Raw genomic sequence first — 22078 nt, 5'->3', positions numbered from 1 at the left:
AATATAGTCAATAATACTGTGACAGCTGGGACGGTGTCAGATGGCTGCTGGACTCACGGTGATCACTTCTTTAGGTGTATAAATGCTGAATAACTATGGTGTACCCATGAAACTAATATGTATGTTAGCTATATTTTAACAAAAATCTTTTTAAAAAGATAATAAGGGAGTATTATAAACTGTACATATGTCAATAAATATGACAATTTAGATTAAATAGACAATTCCTTGAAAAACAATGACCAAATCTGATACGAAATAAAATTGAAAATCAAAAGAGTCCTAGGTTTCTCAAAGAAGCAGAATTTGTATCACAAGCCTCCTCACAGGTGGTGGTGGAAGTGTTTATTCTGCAAAGGATTGTGCTAGTAATTGCACAACTGCATAAATGTCCTAAAACCCACTCACAATGGGTGGTTTTCATGATGTGTACCTCATATCTCAGTAAAGCTTTAAAAATCTTTAAAATCCCATTGTTTGGCATAGTTCTATTTGATTCTTTACTGCTCCGTGCTATGAGTGTACCATGACGTTGTCACCCATTCCACTACTTCCTCTTGTTTCCAGCTTTTTACCACTACGCACGATACTGTAATACCCTCGCCACTAAGGACATTTCCAGACCCAGATGATTTCACTGGTGAATTATTTCAAACATTTAAGAAAAAATACTTTTGCACATTTCATAAAAGAAGAGATATGAATTGCCAATAAGCACTGGACCTACACAAACATGGGTCCCACACTCGGCTCTACGACTTGCCAGCTGGGTGACAGTGGGCAGGTTAGGGAACGGCTCTCTCTAAACCACAGTCCCTAACCTGAAAAGAGGCACTGATGGCACCTCTCTCCGAGGGCCGCAGTGAGGGTTAATGATGTGTGTGCACAGCTCACCCAGCACTCGGCACGGCAGCAGGCGCTGAGTAAGCACTACTGTGATCTCCGTTACTGCTCCTGCTCCGATCTCACTTCAGTGTCCACACTATCTCCGAAGCCCACTATCTTGCAGCACCTGTGATCAGCAGGCTGGTCCATCACTGTCTGCCAGCACGGTGCTAAGTGCTGTATCTGCATCGGTTAATTAAGCATCACAACGATCCTACGAGGGGGACACTGTGGTTCTCGCCAGTGGGCATGTAAGGAAACTGAGGCATGGAGTGATTACGGAGCTGCCCAAGGTCACATAATCACATACGTAAAAGTGGAAGAGCTGGGAGTTCTACCTGGCGAGTCTGAGCTAGTCACCCCGTGCTGACGAGGATGACGCATGTCTGTCCATCTTAAGGACATAAGGACAGGTCCTACAAACAACAAAACCAGGTTGCTTTTTAAAAAAAGAGACTCATTCCATTTCTTTATAATGTTTCTCTAGGAAGAATACAAAATACAATATAGGGAAAAGTCTCTTATTAATTGAGTGCTTCTGGTGAGTCTAGACGGGAAGACATTCTGAAGATATACCAAAAAGATACCAAAACTTTGGCCATATCACAGGCCGTGAAAGTGACTATTCACGACCCCCACACTGAGGCCCAGACAACCCCAGAGGGGAACCATGTACCCTCCCGATACACACCTAACGAGTTAGTGTGTACCTGGGCTTACCTGGGCTTCGCATTAGAAATCGATAGGTTTTGCAATCATCTTCGCTATTTCCGTTCAAGCAGAGGGAAAGGAGTGGAAGTAAAACTTGGAGGAGATGGGGGTCAGAGGTTCCCAATACGAACTTCACCTGCCTGCGTGACCCAGCGTGATTTTCCCGTGACCGCGTCTCGTTTCTCATACCACCCACACACTGTGCAGGGGACCTTAAGGATGCACTTGGACAATGACAAGTAGCACAAATGCACCTTTAAAGGAACCTAAAATTATCCTTCAAGTGAATAAGATTAAACTATTTAATAATGACAGATACTCCAGGACTCTAAAAGCTAAAAATAGTATTTTCATAGTTAAAAAAACAAACAAAACAAAACCAAAGAATAGCGCTGAAGTGGTGGGTCAAGTATCACAGACACTGGAACATCAAACAGACCGCTAGCAATCTCCTTCCGAGGGGGACTGATCTTTGATGACTGGCTCCACAGTGGCTATGTCTGCGCAGCCTTCTGATGCAGCGACAATCCCAGAAGTACCTGAGCCTGGAGGCTGTGTCCAGGCCACTCTTCATAGTGAGCTCTCCCCCACAGTGGCGGCTGGCAAGTACTGCTGTCTGTAGCTACATCTACCCCTGACCCTGACAGTGGGCCTTGAGAGCGATACCAGTCCTCTCCTGAGGTGCGAGGGCCTCACGCCAGCTGCTACACGCCCTTCCTCGGCCACTCTGGGCTTGAGGTACGTTTCTCCAAGGTGGCTGTCTAAGGAAGTCTGCTCTGGAGATGGGGGCGGTGGGGGTGTGCAGTGCACCATGCATCAAATTCTCCATCATGAGTGGTTTACAGGTAAACATGGAGGGGGGCAGGTAAAGAAACACAGGACACACAACAGACAGAGGAAGAAGTGACAGAAATGCAGACCAATAAGCAGTTTTGGCAGGGGTAGGCAAATGACCACACGCTCTGCGCAGTGAAGAAGACGCACCAGGATTCAAACCTGGCTCTGCCCACCTAGTGATCCAGACTGCTAATGATTAATATCAAATCACTGCACCCCTCTCAGCACCTGTCCTCAGGTGCAGAACAGGGATGATTGTAACTGTCCTGTGGGGTGGCGTAAGGATGAAATTACTGTTCTCCATACTCTTTGATGCAACTAACTGTGTTACACTCCTTTGGGATCTGAGAAACAATTTTTCATACTAACAGGTTGAAATCAAGGTTTATACCCCAAACCACTTCAGAAGGTTCTGCATCAATGTGGGGGAATTACTATGCTTTCAAAAACCATGCTTTAGCTATTTAAAAGCTTCAATTCCTTTGACATTAGAAAAATAAAAGCTGAGCTTCAAACCTCCTTATTGAAAAGTTTAACAGCTGCAATGAATCCAGCATTTACACCGTTATGCTCATAGTGTGATCAATGACCACTTAGTGAGACAGATGTTAAGATGCAAACCGAAGACTTCGAGAGCGAGAGGCTGCGCGGAGGGAGAGCCACAGCAGGCCTCCAGGAGACCGGCGAGGCCAGAGCGCTCCCCCTCCCAGGCGGCAGCTCATCACTCCCAGGAAATAAAGTTCTCTGACCCTATTTGGAAATTATTTTTCAATACATGAACTGATTCACAATTAATTAAATCACAAGGGCCTCTAATATATTTAGATTAAAGTTTCATTTATAAAAGTCCAACATACACACAACTTTCTTACATATAGACTGTTCAAAGTGAGGCATACTTCTACAATTTAAATTTTTTGTGACCATCAATCATTGATATTAAAGTGGGACAAAAATAAAACGCAGCATGATAAACATAAAAGTAGCCCGTAGTCCCACTGCCCGTATTCTTACACGAGAGTCTTCCCACTCACGTTGCGCTGCCCTCGCCATTGATTTACACCTGTGTCTGCGTCCCGCGTTGCATGTGCCTCCGGCCACCTACCTTTCAAAGTGCTGCTTCATCTGTTTACACGCATAGTAGTTCCCGTCTCTCAGGCTCTGCATCTTCACAACTTCAGAAAACGTTCCCTCTCCTATTTTGCCAATTGCTTTATAGTCTATAAATAAAAACAATTTTAAAAGATTTTATTTATGCATATTTTGTACTCATTTCCAGACAGACAACTTTTTTATCTGTAAGATAATCCAACAGCATACAATGAGGACTGTGTCTCTTTTCCTCCAAGGTTCAGTGTTCCCCTCACTGTGTGTGTCGGCAACAGTCTGTGCTCTGGCCCGGTAGCCAGGACCACAGACCCGAATCCTGGCGGCATGAGAGCCCAGGGACCCCATAAGACCTGGAAGGCGGGAGAGACGGGCGGCCCACTGGGATGGCTCCGGGCATTGGGCAGCAGGACGGGGCGTCTACCAGCAGCCTCATCCTCCTGAAAGTCACCCTCTCCGGTCCTACAGAGGGCCCAGCTGACCTGGGCAGCTTCCTGCGGTTCCCGCATTTCCTGATTTCCTGAAAGCTGCCAGCAGCTCTCCCTGACTTTGCCGCCACCACCATCTCCCCCAACACAGATAATGGTTGCATGGGCCTCTAACTTACTACGGTAACCTTCTGCCTGAAATACCTCGAGTGGTTTCTGTTTTCCTGACTGATCCCTGACAGACACAGAAATGAGTATCTTCAAGTGGGGTGGCACTGGTAACAACCACCTAAGAAATCCAGTCAGGTGGCAGGTAGCAGGCTGGATTGCTGGAGCGCGTGGTACATTGTGACAAAATACTGCCCGCGTGAACTACTGCTACCTTTCCTGGACCGAGTGCCTGTGGGCCAAGGGGAAGGGCTGGGAAGAGCCAGAATGACCGAGTGTTGCTTCGGAGCCTCCAGGAAGCCCCCCTAGACTGAGATAGAGAAGCTCCTCCCCCCAGACTGAGATATAGAAGCATAAGAGCAGGCTAAAAAGAAAGAAGGCAGCTCTGAGAACTGTATCTAGAACAGGACCTTGGGTGTGGAACTGACCAGAAGCCTAGTGAACAAACCTGGACCAAAACAGCATGTCACCTTCAGGTCCCACACCCATACCAGCACAGAGCTGGTAAAACTGTGCAGCTCCAAAGGAAGTCATCTTCCCCAACACCTCCTTCAGATACGGCACATTTTTCCCACCTTGTGTGAATTCTGCTTTGAACAAGGCAGCAGTAAAAGGCACTATTATTTTAGAAGTGATAATGTTTTTAGAAATGATACTCGTATATAATTGCATAATAAAAAGTTAAACCAAAGAAAGCAAAAACACAACTTCCTATGTGTGTCTCGATATTCACGCCCCATTTCAGACTAGCCAGAATAGAGGTGACACCCAGGAGAACTTGGGAACTAAGGGACAAAGATGGTGGAGAAGTCACCAGGAAAGACTCCCAACCAGCAACACCCACACAGGACACAGGACTTTACATCAACAAGGAAAATACTTTTCGTGAGTAAAGCCCCTGAGATTTGGGGGCTTATCCATTACAGCAGCTAGTAAGCATTACCTTAACTAATATAACTGATATATAAATACCGTGACTTATAAAACAGAGAATTTGTATTAGCAAGATTTCACAATAAAAAATCAGCTATTCAGTAAAGATTCTGAGACTTTCGATACAAAAATCCAGTCCACACAGAATTTTTCCGAACATGTTTCTCTTTGTCTGAGATTTTATCCGACGTGTAACTTACTAATTAGCCAGCTACTGTTTCACACTGCCTCTTGGGCCAGAGACAAAGGGCTTTGTTCACCATGACACAGCAAGGCCTGTGAGCATCAGCATATCAGCATTCATTCCCCTTCCCAAGTCCCACAGGAGTGACACGATGGGCCCAGATGACACGCGCACACGCAGTGGACTGCTTGCCGGAGAGGAAGCCAGTGCCAATGGCCCAGCACCCTTTGAACAAGTAGCAAACAAGGTGGAGAAGCCCTGCAACCTGGCACCTCAACAAGAATACACGGGAAAGCTCAGGCCAATGCAGGTCCCCATCAACAAGGGGTTTGTTCATGTGTTGTGTTTTAGTACTTTCGTACTTTCTGGCACTACGAAATCTTGTGTATTTCCTGTGTCAGCCCAAGGAGCGGCCACTTCTCCAAGGAGCCTGGGTCCTTTTACTGGAGAACAGTATTTATGAAACACCAAGATCTGAGCATTGGGTGTCAGGCACGATTTTTCACTTAATCATCTCAACAATCCCATGCAACAGGTACCCCATTAACCCTATCGTACAAATGAGGAACTAAGGCACAGAGAGGTTAAGTCATCTGCCCAAGGTCACGTCAGTAAGAGGTAAGGCAGGGCTTTACACCCCTTGAGCTTGGTAACACTGTCTGCATAGAACTGATGGTGGTCTTAATTTCCTCATTATATTTTTCTATAGTTTTCAATGTTCACAGTGAATATATATTATTTTGAATGTGTATGAGCACGGCTATTCTCAAGAACTTTAAGAAATCAGTGAACCTATTGACTAACTGCCAACAGAAACATGAGCTTAATATGAACTGTCTTAACACTACACTAGCAGTTTAAGAGAAGACAGACATAAAGCTCACCAGAGGGATGAAAGCCAGTTACTGAAAGTCAGGCTGTGACTGAGGAATTCAGATCTGAGAAGGGGGAATTTTATATATCAAACTGTAATTTGTGTTTCATCACAGATAAATTAAGTTAAGCTGACTTCCTTAACAACAAAAACCGGCAACTGTACACTTCAAAGTGGTTTAAGTACAAATCCCAAGTGTGTACCAACATTCCAGGCTGCCTCCAGACCATGACAACCAGCCAGCAACAAATGGAACTCGTGGCCCTGGAGATGACTGTGGTGCACAAAGGGCCACTGTTTCCCCCAGGGCTCTTCCAACAGACAGAAGGTCTGGGTATAAAACAAGGAGGAAGAGCAGGGGAGGGAATAAAGAGAAACACCGCCACGAAAAGACACCTTGGAAAAGCATCTACCTCTTCTCTCCAAGAGGCTCTCGCATATTTTCACAGGCCTTTAAAGTTAGACAAGAAACATGAAGATGCACATAAAGCATGACATTGAGCTATAAAGGGTGCAGAGTTGTGCTAGTAAAAAAATCCTGCCCCACATTAATGGGAATAAAAATAAACAGTCACGAAAAAAACAAAGACAAAAACAAAACCAAAAAACCACCCACCCAGACTTAAGGACAAAGAGGACTTAAAATAATATAACTGTCTGAAAAGTGTGGAAAAAGGAAGATAAAAGAGACAGACCATTCATGTTAATTAAGATTCTATTCACTCTTACTACACCAAGGCTTAAGTGGAATTTAAGCCTTATTTAACCGTGAAAGTGGAGGTCAAATTCACTTTTTCTGAAAAGAGAAACTTGTCATGTCCAGGTAGAAACATCCGTATTCAAGCATTGCTTCTAAAGATCTTAATGAAGGCAGGTGATATGCACTGGAGCTACCGGGCTTAGCCAGCTGAGGGATGAAACGAGCCGGGGAGGTTAATTACCACGAACACAGGAGATGTTTCAACCCAAGCTGTAAGGAAGAGGGTGCAGCTTCTAATTTCCACTCGCTTCAAGATATTAAGCAATTCAAACCAAATTACTAAAACAAGGTCAGGAACCTTCAATGAAAAAGTCTGTACCCAATTAATTACATGCTGTAGTGAGGAAAATCGTGAACTGAATTACCAAACATCACAAAAACACGAAAGGACATAAAATTATTCCTAAACTCATAAAAAACTTGAAATTGTACACTTTAACCCAGTAAGTCTACTGCTTGCCACATCAGGAATTACTCAAAAAATCTATATTCAAACATCTTCATTGAAACATCATCCCAGCAAGTTACAGTACACCATACTCAAGATGATTGCACTTGGTTTGGGGTATCTGTTTAAGGAATATGTGTAAAATATGCACAGAATATTTATGGAACTACATCTAAGAAAATGTTAAGTAGGGTTGACTTGCCAAGTAGGGGAGGGTCCTGAGTCTAATTTAAAACCTTTCACTGTTTGAACTGATCACAAAGCCAGTATTACTTTTACGTCATTTTATTTTAATTTAAAGAGAAAAAGTTGCTAATCGATGCATCTATTTATAAAAACAGAAGGTGATGTGCACACTAGGAAGACGGGAATGGAACAAGACTATTTGAGGTAACTTGCAACTTTGATTCTATAAAAATACAATAATGAGGGACACTTCAATTACAAGATAATTTTTAAAATTCTCTGTGATATAACAGCAAATGGTGACTGTTTTCAGAACATGGAAGTTTCTTTCTCTTTCTACAGGTATGTTTTGAATAATCCATTTAAACAGTTCAGACAGGGAAAAAAATTTGTACTCCCGCTAGATCAGATACAGGTAAATTTTTCAAAGTAAGGATCTGACTGACGTTTGTCATCCTTTCCCCTTTTACTACATCCCTGCCTTCCATTCACTACAACAGCAAATAATAACTCATTCACCATTTACCACGTACCAACCACTATGCCACGAGCTTTACGTGGATTATCTCAGCCTTTTAAACAATCCTATAAAACGGGTATTATTCTGCTTGTTTCAAATGAGTGTGGAAGATTTTATTTTCCAAAGATGGCAGCCTCTAGCGATCCCACCCCATGGTCACCTTACTTTGGGTCTTTGCCTCTCCTCCATCAAGAGCTGGGATCTGGGTTCTCTCTCCTCAATTCTGGGAGATGTGGAGGTGGTACTCTGCCATTTCTGAGAGTGGAGCAGACCAAGTAATGATGTCCAAACTCGGGATGCTCACCCTCAGAAACCAAGTGCCACGTCGTGAGGAAGCCCAAGCCACGTGGAGACTATGACCTGGCTTATAGCCCAAGCTGAGGTCCCAGTGCACAACCAGCAACCACTGCCAGACACATGAATGAGTAAACTTGAGGTGACTCCAGCTCCAGGCACAATCTGACTGCAGCTGCATACGAGACTCCAAGTGAGACCTGCCCAGTAGCATCCAGGCAATCCACATAACCATGAGAGACAATAATGATTGTTACTTTAAGCCACTAAATTGGCTTGATTTGTTGCACAGCAATCAATCACTGGAATGATGAAGAAAACCAGCATAAGAAAATAAAGATCAGTAACCTGCCAGAGGCTGCCACGTCTGCCTGGCTCCAAAGCCCACGCTCTTAACAACTTTACTGTGTTACTCTTTGCTCCCTATTACTGCAAACGATGCAAAACAAAAAGGAGACGGCGGGAATAAGCCACAGACTATCAATACTCCTCTAAACACTTAGGCATTGCCTAGAAAACAAAGAAGAAAATATATCTAGAAAACCCTAAAATAAAGACCAACACCATGACCTGGTATTCCCAGCCCCACTCACTGACCTCAAGCTATGAGTCCAGTTTCACCATTATTCACTCTTCCTGTTCATTCTACTTCTGTGACTCTTGTCTCTGTGACTGGCTGTTCTGGGATATTCTCTCCACTGTTAAATATGTGTTAAGCATTTAATTAATGATCAGGACTTAGACCTGGGGACAATACGTAACACCAGTTCTCAGGCTGGATTTTAAGGTAGAAGGAAGCGAGAATAAAGATGTACCCCTAGACCAAGTAATTGAAAACTACCAAAATGGCCATCTCAAGGAACATAGCAAATAATATCTACCACATAAAAATACCAGAAGTTTAAAAGATATAATAAAATGCAAATGTTTATATACAAGTGTTTACATTTATATTGACACAATTCTAACATTAGTATTTTATAAAAGGGGGATCGATAGATACACACATATATACATAAATGTATAGATATACATTTACATACCTGTATAGACAGGAAACTGGTAAAAGTGGTTGCCTCTAGGCGAGGCGGGGGGAAGGTCTAAGAGGCAAAGATGAATAAAATGATCAGATGATCAAACCTAATCACCCAAACTGAGACCCGCTGACATCCCACTCTAGACGGGACACACTGACAGGGACACAACATCACCTCTGATGTATTCCTGACAAAAACATTTAAGCTAAAACTAATCACGAGGAAACAAGCAAATTCAAATTTAGCGACATTCCGCAAAACACATGGCCTGGATTCTTGAAAAACATCATGAAAGACACCAAAGGCTTCGGACACTGTGCCAGATTAAAGGAGACCAAAGAGATATGACAACAAAAAGCAATTTGTGACTTTTTATTTGATCCTGGAAAAAATAACACTTCTTATAATGGACGTTATTTGGATAACTGGGAAAATCTGAAATATAGACCGCACACTCGGTAAGAGTTTTCTATCAACATATTACTTGTGCTGTGATTGTGTAGAAGAATGTCCTTGTTCTTGGCAGATACTTGCCGAATTATTCGTGGTGAAATGTCATGATGTCTACAACTAACTCTCAAAAGCTTCAGCGAAAATAAATACATAATTTAGAGCGAGAAAATGCCAAAGCACAAGTGAGTAAGCACACAACAGAAGGCGAAATGCGGCATCGAGGTGAAGGGTTTATAAATATTCAAGGAACTCTGACTTTTCAGAAGATTCAAAAATTTTCAAAATAAATAGCTGGGAAGGAAAAAAAGAATATAGTAAAAAAAATGTGTGTATGTAAATTCACACTATAAGCAAAAGTGTAAAACCTTTTATAGACCTTGTTCTGTAATCACAGCTTTGGGTGCATTCATGAAAAAAATAAACATGTAAACAATATCCAACAAGAGAAAATAAGAATACCTTGTAAAAGGTGAATGAGATGCATTAATTATTTTAAATATCTTTGTCACCCAATTTATGGCATATGCAATTACCAGCTGACAATTAGGATATAATGGAAATTTAACACTATACACCTGAAATGATTTAATCTTTTAGCAGCAAAGGAAGTCAGAACTGTTTTGCACCTCTGGCTCACTACCATAAATGGCAATTATATCGCTACAGTAATGTTAAAAAAAAAAAAAAAATTCTAGTTCGTTGCACTTGGATTGTCCATAATCCACAAATTCAACCAGGTAACGTTAAAACATGTTTTACCCGTTCCATTTTCTAGGATTACTGCCTCATTTCCCAACTTCCCAGGAACACTCTTCATTTCACTAAATGGTTATTTCAAAATACCTATAAAATAGCTCCGATAAAAACACCACTGCTTAATTAAAAAATAAAATACACAGCCCAGCTTTCCTCTCAGTTGTTCACTAAACCGACGTCATTAAAAGGAAGCCACTCGGTAAGCACTCGCTGCATTACTGCCGAATGTTCAAGAATTTCAGCATTAAAATCCAACATTTAATAAAACACAAAAACATCTCACTCAACTCCCAAAACTCTAACATAACCTCGCACTAAAATACGCCTCAGCGGGACTCGGGCGGGTGGACGCTGTCAGACCAGCCCCGAACCCCTCGAGCTGCCCCGGGGCGCCGGCTTCCGACAGCCCAGGGAGGTGCGGGGTCCCGAGCGACAGCACAACGGGGATAAGGCCCGGGCCCTCCGGCCGCCCCCCACCCCCGCCCCTATAGCTCCCGCCACTGTCCCTCGCGTCCCCGCCCCTCTCCGGCCCCACTCACTCTTCATCCTGGATGCGGAAGCCGGCGACAACCCTTTGCCGACAGCAGACGGAGAAGAAAGGGGCAGAAAGGGTGGCCCCTCGCTTCCACTCCTCTGAGGCAGGGTCCGGAACTCGGACCTCCGCGTCGGTCTCTTGTCGGAGAGCGTTAGGATCCGGCCGCCATATTGTACCCCTGTCACCTTAGCAACCGTCAAGCCCAGAACGGCCGGAGTCCTCCGCCCGCGCGTGCGCAAAACGAACCGCTGGCCTTAACTTGTACGCGTGCACAGTGGGGCCCGCCTCCTCCGTCTCGTTGCTAAGCAACCTCCCTCGCTTCTTTGAATAAGCAATTCCACGCCTCTGCGTGTAGGCCATGATTGGTGGGGATTGCTAGTCCCAGCCCTCCTGAGAATTTACCAATTCCGGACGTAATGCCTTGACAGACAACAGATAGCCTTGAGCTTTAACTGGGGGGGGACGTTTGAAATAATTGTCATTTGTTACCTGTTCTTTGCAGTCCCATCTGTCATGCAGGGTCTCAGCTCCCGCTGCCCCACAAGAATGCCGGATATGGTGAGGCCAAAAAGGAACACCAAGGGAGCCATGGCTAGGGGCTTCCTACCACTATATTCCCGCTGGGCGGCTGAGTTGGAGACACAGGAAGCAGGAGCTGCAGGATCTCCTGGCTGCTTCTCTGCCAACCAACCAACCAACCAACCAACCAACCAACCTGTCAACGTAGCCACCGCATTTATATCAGTGGCTAATGGCTAACCGGTTATAGCTGATGACCATCTAATAACTGAGCCAGCACCTTTCCACGTGAGGCCGAGAGACTGGAAACTGCTCTCTTGGCTCTGTCCCCACATTATCCTACACTTAAGGATCTACTAACTAGTCTGGTACATAGTCTAGTCCATTTGTAAGTTTTTCTTTTTAATTCAACAATCATTTATTGAACTCCAAGCATTGGGGATATAAAGGAGAGCAATGTGGACAAGGTTCCTGAATTCTTGAAACTTACAGTCTACTATAAAGTTGAACAAATTAATATATTAATGAACTGCAGTATGTGCAAATATGATGACTGAGCAGACAGTGACTTAGCCCTCGAGGGACACACAATGCAATAAAAATGACAACCACTTCTATATCAGCACAGCATTTTATGAGGCTCATTGTCGTTTATTTGCTTATTTCATCCTCACGACTACTCCATAATATCAGGTATCCCTGTTTTATCCTATTAACTTTTGAAATTAAAGAAGTAAAATGTGTCTATTGTAAAAAAAAAAATCAAAGTACAAAAGTATATAAAGTAAAATTTGAAATAATCCCTTCAAAGCTTTCTCATCCTCCCCAGAGTTAACCACTAGCAACAATTGGGTGGCATTTTTTAGGAATTTCTGTGTATGAATTTGGACAGATTTTCACTATAATTGAAAATCATAGACAGTCTTCTATCATTTACATTTTTCACTTAATAAATCATAGTCATCTTTAATATGAGCACATATAGAGCTGTGCTATGCTTTGTAACTGCTGCATGATATTTCATAGTATGGGTGTACTCTCAATTTTTAACCACTTCCCTATTAATGTTTCTTATATTTACTATTACAAGCAATATTTCAGAAAATATCTGTGAGGATACATGTGACTGTTTCTTATGAATTAATCAGTTGAAAGGCATCTACAATTTAAATGTGGACTGATATTAAATCACTCTCCAAAAACACTGTATCAATACTTACAGAGATCCACGTATGAATTCTCACGCTGCTTGGACACTGGATATTATCTACCAAGATTAAGAAGCCATTCAGGAAAAGATTGAAACATGAAATTGAAAAAAAAAAATTGTTATGCCAAGTAAAATAGTAAAACAAAAAAAACAAAAAAGAAACATGAAATTGTTCATTTCATTACGGATCCCAGCCCTCTTTCTTATCCTTCCTCTGGGACATGATTCATCTCTCCTCCCCGAAGCTTCCTTCTTCCTAAGCCCAGTACAGGCCTCTCCCCTACAAATGAGCCCTTAACACTTCTAAAGCTGGCCTCGCCATCTTTCACCCAGACCTGCCTTTATTGCATCCCATCTGAGCCAAGGGCAAAACCATCTGCCCAGGTGCACCCCACCCGACACATTCTTCCTCCTCATCCCCCCTGACCCCTCAGTTTTCTGCACACCCTTCCTCCTTTTTCTACCCACCTCACCTCTTGATGGTCCCCGCCTCCTCCTCCTAGCCCCACAGAGACCAAGTCTCCACAAGTGACTGTCATTTACATGATAAATCCATATTTCTCACCTCATATACAATCTCCCTCTACCTGAAATCTTCAGACCCTAATCCTTTGCTTACCTCATCTTCTTACCTTCCCCTCCTCTCACACCTTTGTGCCAAAATTGGTTTGGGTTTAGAAGGTTATTTGTCCCTCTTCAAACAATGTTTTTTAATATAATATATATACATATTTTTTAATAGGTAATACATTCACATGATTCAATACTCAAAAATAATAAAAGCAGGATACAGCAGTGTCCTGCAGGGTGTCATGCAGAGTCTCTGTTCCACTCCCCACATAAGAACACAAGATATGGTGAGGCCAAAAAGGAACACCAGCGGAGCCATGGATGTCATACCGTTATGTTCTCGCTGGCGGCTGGGTTGGAGACACAGGAAGCAGGAGCCACACGATCCGCAATCTGCCGTCCGCTTCTCTGCCAACTGACCCCACTTGCTAACTGCAATCCACACTTGCTAGCTCAGCCACGGCAGTTATGCCGGTGGCTAATGGCTAACCGGTAACAGCTGACGGCCATCTGCTCACAGCTGACGGCCATCTACTACCTGAGCCAGCCAGCACCTTTCCATGTGAGGCCGAGAGCCTGGAAACTGCTCTCTGGGACTCTGTCCCCACAAGCAGAAATCCTCCCTCCCACCCCCCTGCCCCAGTTCCTCTCCCCTGTAGGGTAGTCAACCTGTGTTATAAGAGCTCTTTTCTTTTTTTCCTTTTTCTTACACAAATAGTGGCATAGTATAAACTCTGTTCTGCATTTCACACATTTTACTTAACACTTGAACTTGGAGAGATGCTTTATTTTATTTAATGGCTATTGTATTGCATGGTTGTACCATCCCTTATTAACTGGTCCCCTATGGATGGACATCTATGTTGTTTCTAATAGTCTGATCTCTCAAACATTGCTTCAGTGACTAACCCTGTAAATCTGTCATTTCCTATGTGATTTCTCCAGGAGAAATCCTCAAATGGAGCTGAGTCAAAGGGTATCACTTTGATGTATATTTTTTACTTCTTTATTTTTTAATAAGTCAAAATTTACATAACAGAAGTGAACATTTTAAAGCATGATATTTAATACATTCGCAATGTTGTGTGACCATAACCTCTATCTAGTTCCAAAATATTTTCATCACCCCGAAGGAAACCTCATAACCATTAAACAGTCTCAAAAACATGATGCTTTGGGGCAGCCGGTTAGCTCAGTTGGTTAGAGTACAGTGCTCTTAACAACAAAGTTGCTGGTTCGATCCCCACATGAGCCACTGTGAGCTGCGCCCTCCACAACTAGATTGAAACAACTACTTGTCTTGGAGCTGATGGGTCCTGGAAAAACACACTTAAAAAATAAATAAAAGTTTAAAAAAAAAAAACCACAACATGATGCTCAGTAAAAGAAGCCAGACACTAAAGGCCACATAGTGTATGATTCCATTTATAGGAAATGTCCAGAATAGGCAAACTTCATAGAGACAGAAAGATGAGTGGTTGCCAGGGGCCGGGGCAATGGGGGATGACCACTAACAGGTACGGGTTTCCTTTTGTGATGTTGACAATATTCTAGAATTAGATAGTGGTAGTGGTAATGGTTGCACAACTTTGTAAGTCTATTAAAAACCACAGAATTGTATGTAGTATTAAATGGTTAGAATGGTATTTTAATTTTATCTCAAAATAAAATGTTTAAAAGGGTGGTTATTACTGGTTATTGTTATTGATGGTGCTGTCTTTGTTGGCTCTGAAAAGTCACATCCAATCTCTCCAGAATCTGGAGTTTGATTCCTCCCTTCTTATCTCCTTGAGCTCTTTCCCTTGTTTTGGGACTTGTCTTTTTGCCTCATTTATCTTTCTCTCGCTGTCTTTTTCATGTTCTTTCTACCCGGGTAGGTTCTAAGCTCCCTAAGTCACCCACATGTATTATATCTCCTGTGTGGGGCAGAGCGTGTTAGTGGATATTCATTGGGTACCTGTTAAATAGGTGAACACGTGAATGCATTTAGCAGGTGAGCCCCAACCTCATTGTTTCTTATCGCCACACGCTGACGGATTTTTCTGCTCACCCTCACTGTGGACAAGGGGTTCTCAGCAGTGAAATGTAAGGGAAACGGGTAGGTTCTGATCCTGCGCAGGAGTTAGAGCAAGGCGCCCCCTGTGGGTGGACACAAGCTTGGTGTACTTACCCAGGTGAGCAGGGCCTGCTGGATTGCAGCTCCTCACCCTGGTGCACAGCCAGCTTGGCAGTCATATCTGTAGGCACCAGTAGAAGGGCAGGGGAAGGGCCTGCAGAATGGAAGAGCAAAGGATACAAACAGAGGACCTTGGCATGAAGACAAGGGAATCGAGCGATTTTTGCCTAGAGCACTGGTTCTCAGACTTTAGCATGCACTGAAATCACCTGCCTACAGGTGATTCTGGTTTGTTAAACCTAGATGGTAGGGCCTCACCCCCAAAGTTTCTGAGGTGGGGCTCAGGAATTTGCATCTAACAGGGTCCCAGGTGATGCTGTTGCTGCACCAGTGACCATATTTTGAGAACACGTGGCCTGGATAATTCTTTAGTCTTTAATTCTAGACTACAAAATGCTACTTCAAAAAGAAAAAAGGAGGGCTGGGGAATGTCTCTCTCTATAGAAACACTCTCAAACGCCACGCAGAGGGGTGGGCCTTCTCAGGTTTCAGTTGTGTGGCCTGGTCACCTCCTTCCCTGGACCACTCATGCCAGAAATGACAAGAAGAATGGACAGGTGACAAACAATAGGCTGTGGCTCCTACAGTGAGAGACCTCACCCCGAGTCTCTTGTCTGCACAGCACATAGAGTGCCAGCAGCCACGTGTATATTCCATGCCCAAGAGATGCTTGTGAAATGGACCCCCCCTGCACCTTAGAGTTCAGCTTTTAAACTCTGCATGAACGCGACCTAATGATAGTCACTTGAGCTTTTTGACTCATTCTAAAGCATCCTCAGACAGCTCGTCCTGTAGCTTACCATGAGCTTTTCCCTATTTTCCAATGTCAAGAGATTCAGCCATTAGACTCCACTTAGCAGACATTATTTCTGTTTGGACATCTTAATTAATGTTCAAACTGGGAGATTGGCAGAAGTTAGAAAGAAAAATTAGGGATGACAGAAATTTCAAATGTGTTAACGTTGGTAAGGTGGGTAAAATGCAAATCTACTTAAAGATATTAGAGATTAGATTCATTTTAGAAAATAATAAACGTATCTCAGAGGAAACTCAGCTTGAACAGGAATATGAAATAAGAAAGAACAAGAAGAACATTAGCCATTCAAATGAACATGAAGAATGGTAGTTGACCAAACACTACAATGAGACCACGGTCTGGTGTGGATGCAAAAAGATAAACTTCAGGCTAGAGAGAAGTCAAAGCACTTGTCTCAGAAAAAGGCACTTGGAACAATAGATTTTTTTAAGCATAAGAAAAGATTTCCCAAAAGGAGACTAGAAAAGATTAAAACTCACCTCTTAAAGTGGTAGGGGAGAGAGAACCACACCAGGTGACCCAGGACCACTTTTTCCTTGTTTCTATAAAGTGGGGATAAAAATACGCACTCTGAATTGCTGTGGTGAAGATTAATGAGATGTCCGTGATGCACTTTACAAACACTGGTTGATTTTTGCTCAGAGTGTAGCATGGCCTGACACAGAGCTAATAAATGCTCAGTAAATGTTGTGGACTAATCAGGAAGCATCTGACTAATCATCAGCTGTCACCTGCTGTCATTCCTTTCTGACAAGGGGCAGTGCTAATTTACAATGATTATTGGTCATCCAGGACAAACTTTAACACTTGGTAAGGAGGAATTAAACAGGCAGACTGACAGGTTGTAGAAGCTTTGTGGCCTGTTGTGGGAGACGCAGAGAAGTGAAGGGCTGTGCCAAGGTCACTCACTGGCTGGTGGCCACCCTGGGCTCGGACCTGAGTTTGTGGCTTCAGCTCCCTGACTTTCTGCGCCTCTCTCTCACATCTAAAAGAGATCTTTGTAAAAGCTTTGCAATTCATGTACACGCTTGAAAGAACGACATCATTAAAAGTCCTTGGAACCAACTGATTTGTTGTAGCAAATTAGAAACCACAGCTGAAAAGTCCTTCTGTTTATCTGTTTTTCTTCTGTATTTGTCTAACAGATTTGCAATAATACATATTGTACAGTAAAGCATTTCATTTCTGTTTTTCTTCCCCTTTCCTTCCAGAATTGACTGGCAGAATTCAGCTTCAACATTGAAAGTGTTTTGCTCTCTCCTTGTGTGTGTGCGCCAGGGTCCTGAGTCAAAATAAAAAATGTAAAAGGAAGCTTGGGAAGAAAGATCAAGGGAATTGTCTGGGAGATAGACAAAATACAGAGGCCTGGACCATAGAACAGAGAATAAAATTAGAGAAACAACCAAGAAGGCTGACCTCTGAAGAATGGTGTTCCAGAAAAAGAAAAGAATATGGAGTAAAAGAGACAATCAGATCTCCTTCAGAAACATTTTTCGCCAGAAATGTTGCCAGAATGGAAGGGCATGCTTCTGTATGGAAAAGGCCCACGGAATGCCCAGCACAATGAATTTAATGTTCATTCAACAAATATTTATTGAATACCTACTATGTGCCAGGCACTGTTCTAAGAACTTGGGATCCATGCATGTGAGGATGGAGGCAGAGATCAGGGGGATGCTTCTACAAGCCAAGGAACACCAAAGATTGCCAGCAAACCACCAGGAGTGGGGAAGAGGCATGGAACCGATTCTTCCTCAGAACTTCCGAAGGAACCAGCCCTGTGAGAGAACACATTTCTGTTGTTGAAGTCACCCAGTTTGTGGTACTGTATTATGGCAGCCCTGCGAAACTAAAACAGTATGTCTTTCTTTTCTTTTTTTTTAACTTCTTTTATTTATTTAAGTATGTTTTTCCAGGACCCATCAGCTCCAAGTCAAGTAGTTGTTTCAATCTAGTTGTGGAGGGTGCAGCTCACAGTGGCCCATGTGGGGATCAAATGGCAACTTGGTTGTTAAGAGCACCGCGCTCTAACCAACTAAGCCAACCAGCCAGCCCCCAGTATGCCTTTATTTTCATACAAAGGTTCCAATCTATAAACAAAATGACAAATTTTATAAGTTGAGTTTAAAGGAAATGGACTATTTAAAATCTGGCGTAGCTGCATGGACAAAAGTCTCCCTCTCAAGACATTTAAAACCCTGAATAATAATACTCTGTACCATTTAATTCTGATCATGTATGTTTGCGTTGTTCTAGCTCACATAATGAAAATTAGGGTTTGTTTGTCTTGGGAGAGCTGTCAGATGGTGAGAACTGGCGGGAGAAGTCCAGAGCCCCTGAGCTCGGTTAGCGCGGGTCTCCGAGGAGACAGGGCGACCCGACGCGGAGCGGAGCGCGTAGGCCTCGGGTGTCCCCTACTGTCCATCTTCCGTCACTGCGTCTCCAGCCTCCATGCCGCCTTGGCTGGAACTGGCTGGCGTGTGTCAGAGCTAGACCTCTAAGGGATAATCCGTCAGTTTATCTTCATTCGACAAACCTAGATCGCCACCTACTCGTACTATGTGCCAGCCACTGTTCTAGGTGCTGGTGATGCAAAATGGACATTACTGCCCCTCTGCAGTTCACATATAAGCAAGCTGGGGAGGAAATAAAGCAGGAAAGGCAGGGATTCTGGGCGCGGGTTGCGATGGTAAATAAGGAGGTCAGGGAAACTTAGCTGAGTACGTGACGTTTAAGCAAAGACCTAGAGATGAGAGAGGGCGCCTTAGCAGTGTCTGGGAGAAGAGGGGCCAGGAGGCAGGGACAGAAGTCCCAAGGCTGCAGCACAGCCAGGTGAGCAAGGTCAGGGTAGGAGGGTGGTGGGGCGGCGGGCGGGGTGAAAAATGGGGGAAAGAAGGTTAGGTGGCGTCTTTCAAACGGCTGTTACTCTGGGTGCGATTTGCCAGATAAGTGCGAGATGCCCAGTTAAAGTTGAATTGCAGATAAACAAGTAATGCTGGTTTAGTATAGATGTGTCACAAACATTGCATGGGACATACTTATACTAAATTTGCTAAATCTGGCAACCCTATCAAGGGTGGGCGAGAAGGGGAGAGTTTGAACAGAGAAATGATTTTATCTGATTTTAAAATGTAAGATGATTTTGTAATTAGCTCATTCATCCAACTGACTCATACTTATTATTATGAAAACGTCCTATTCCAGACAGTGTGCTAGGCTCTGGGCATTCAACTGTAAGCAAATGGACAGGATACCTGCCATCATGGGTACATCCCTCTGCCCAGAGGGCTCTACACCCTTTGGTGGAGACCTATCCATTCTCCTCCTTCAGAACACAGTCAAGTGTCCCAGTCTCAGGAACCTGCCCAACCCTCCAGGACCAGCACGGTTTACACACACTCAGCACAACACCTGAGTCTCTCCACACACTCCAACATCTGTCTTTGCTGAACTACTGCGTTTCCCCGAAAATAAGGCCGGGTCTTATATTAATTTTTGCTCCAAAAGACATGTTAGGGCTTATGTTTGGGGGATGTCATCCTGAAAAATCATGCTAGGGCTTATTTTCCGATTAGGTCTTATTTTCGGGGAAACACGGTATGAGCTCCATGAGGACAGGAATAGGTCTATTTTACTCAGACTGGTTGCCTGGGGTTAGGGCACTGCCAGACTTAGTGTGTTTTGACTGAGTGGCCGTTTGTTTCAACCTGGTTCTCCAGGCTTCCTGGTGGTGGGGTGAGCTACCTAACATCCTTTCAATTAAATAAATGTATTCTATTAGGATTAGCTAGACTTGGCTTCAGCTGCTTGCCTTCTCCTGAAGCACCTGCTACAGCAGCGCAGGTGGTCGGCGACTCTCAGGGAGTGCGGTCCTTGGGACATACAGGTGGGGGAAGGGACATGTTTGAGTTTTGTCTTCCTGACATTTTTCTTTTCTCTTCCCCCACCCCTCGCCTACAGACGCTATCCCTTTGGAGTGGGTACTGTCGGTCGTGTGCTAGTTAATGAGAAGGCAAAATGACATTTTACAGACATTGAAAAAGAGGGAGGAGGGATTATGGCTTATCCACGTAATGAAACACGGAGGAACCATTTAAAATGAAACTTGCCATTACTTAGGGCTTATGATAGAATATTAAGTACTAAAAACAAGATTTAAAAATTATATTCTTTTTAAACAAGGTTCCATCGAATCCCAAATATATATATATATATTTCAATACACCTGTACAGTGAAAAAGATTGGCAGGAAGAATACCAAGACCCCAGCGACCGTTGTTATCAAGTTTTCTGTTGTTTTCTACGCTTTATTTAGCTACACCAAAAGCTCTTGGTACATGAAGTTTCCATGCTGCAAGGATTCTCGGAGATAAATAAAAATACCATTGAGTTGCAATATTTGAAAACCTTTCTCCCGAGCTAAGCCTCCAATATGCAGCTTGCATTTTCCCGTTGAAAACCTCCCTCCCGTTCGCTCTAAGAAGCCGCCTTCCTTCTCCTAGTCTGTTTTTTCATTCAGCCAATGGGGATGCAGACAGCCGCCGCGAGAACTGAGTGAGAGCCCTCGTCCCGGACTCAGCCTGGAGGCGCTTAGCTCATTCTTGGCCCTGCGCAGGCGTGGAAATCTTAGTAGGTGCAATGACGCCGCTTTTCACCGAGTGGCCGGTTAGCTCAGTTGGTTAGAGCGTGGTGCTAATAACGCCAAGGTCGCGGGTTCGATCCCCGTACGGGCCACAGCTGTCACTTTTTTTTTCCTTTTTTCTTTTAATACTAGTAGCAATTATCTTACAACTCATGAAAAATATGCTTTTCGAGGGCTGTAAACTGTGTGCAGACCGGAGAGAGTCGCGGAATACAGACGCTGCCTCGATGTTGTCGCAGGCAGCGGGTAGGGATGGAGGACAGGATCCCACGCATGTTCGGGCTGTGACTCGTCACCCCAAGTACCCGCACGTGCAGCACCCCGGACCCCACCCACCTCGGGTCTTTTTTAGGATGCCACAGCCAGTTACTTTCTAATGCAGAGCTTCTGTGGGCCCTCTGCGGAGACCCCAGTTCTATGGCATTCTTAGAGTTGAAAATCCAGACTTGGAATTCATTCATGCCGCAAATGTTTATGGAGAGACTTCTTCGTGCCCTGCACCTTCTAGACCCGGAGCAACACAGTTAATGAGAGACACAAATGCCAACCCCCATGAAGACAATGAGTAGCCAATGACTGCCATGTTTTAAGTGAGGCAGTCTGGTTGTGGAAGCATCTGGAAACCTCTTGCTACTTTTTTTTCTTTACTTTCTTTTTTTTTTTTTTTTTTGGTTTTGCAGACAGCTCAGGCTTCACATTTCTTCCTCTTGGTTCTGTGGTTTGCACCCATACGACAGCTGGGTATATTTCTCACTCGTGGTTCAAGTCTGCAGGTATGATTAGGCGTGTTTAATTGAACAAAAGCCTGTTTTTCAGGGTTAATGTCATTTTTATATCAGGATACAGCAGGGCCTCTGTCATCTTTGAAAAATCTCCAGTGAGAACATCTACTAATTCATTCATTCTTTTCTCAAATGTGTGTTAAGCTCTGACTTAAATAAATTGCAGCTCAAGTATACAGACCAGGGCCCTAAAGCCTTAGCAAGTACTCAGCATGTGGTAAAGGTGCTCACAAAATGCTGGTAATG

At 43.7% G+C, this 22078-nt stretch overlaps 1 protein-coding gene and 1 non-coding gene across 5 annotated transcripts in view; one reads left to right on the top strand and one right to left on the bottom strand.

Annotated features, from left to right (window-relative positions):
• MOK (MOK protein kinase) overlaps positions 1-11325 on the bottom strand; it is a 33689-nt gene extending 22364 nt beyond the window's left edge. For 3 of the 4 annotated variants that reach the window (XM_019747232.2, XM_074326913.1, XM_074326912.1), the window contains exons 1-2: positions 11121-11325; positions 3539-3653 (exon numbers count right to left, since the gene is read on the bottom strand). In XM_019747232.2, the coding sequence (XP_019602791.2) occupies positions 3539-3653; positions 11121-11127 (122 nt within the window). In that variant the 5' untranslated portion in view covers positions 11128-11325. Of the gene's footprint in view, positions 1-3538; positions 3654-11120 lie in introns of those variants that run through there. The other variant, XM_074326914.1, reaches the window with a different exon arrangement.
• Positions 11326-21068: 9743 nt separating this feature from the next.
• TRNAI-AAU (transfer RNA isoleucine (anticodon AAU)) lies at positions 21069-21142 on the top strand. The gene has a single exon. It is a non-coding gene; the product is annotated as a tRNA-Ile (tRNA).
• The last annotated feature ends 936 nt before the right edge of the window (positions 21143-22078 follow it).

This window comes from Rhinolophus sinicus, linkage group LG03 (assembly GCF_036562045.2).
Source record: "Rhinolophus sinicus isolate RSC01 linkage group LG03, ASM3656204v1, whole genome shotgun sequence".
Lineage (NCBI taxonomy): Eukaryota > Metazoa > Chordata > Mammalia > Chiroptera > Rhinolophidae > Rhinolophus > Rhinolophus sinicus.
This window is presented reverse-complemented; position numbering and strand designations above follow the sequence as displayed.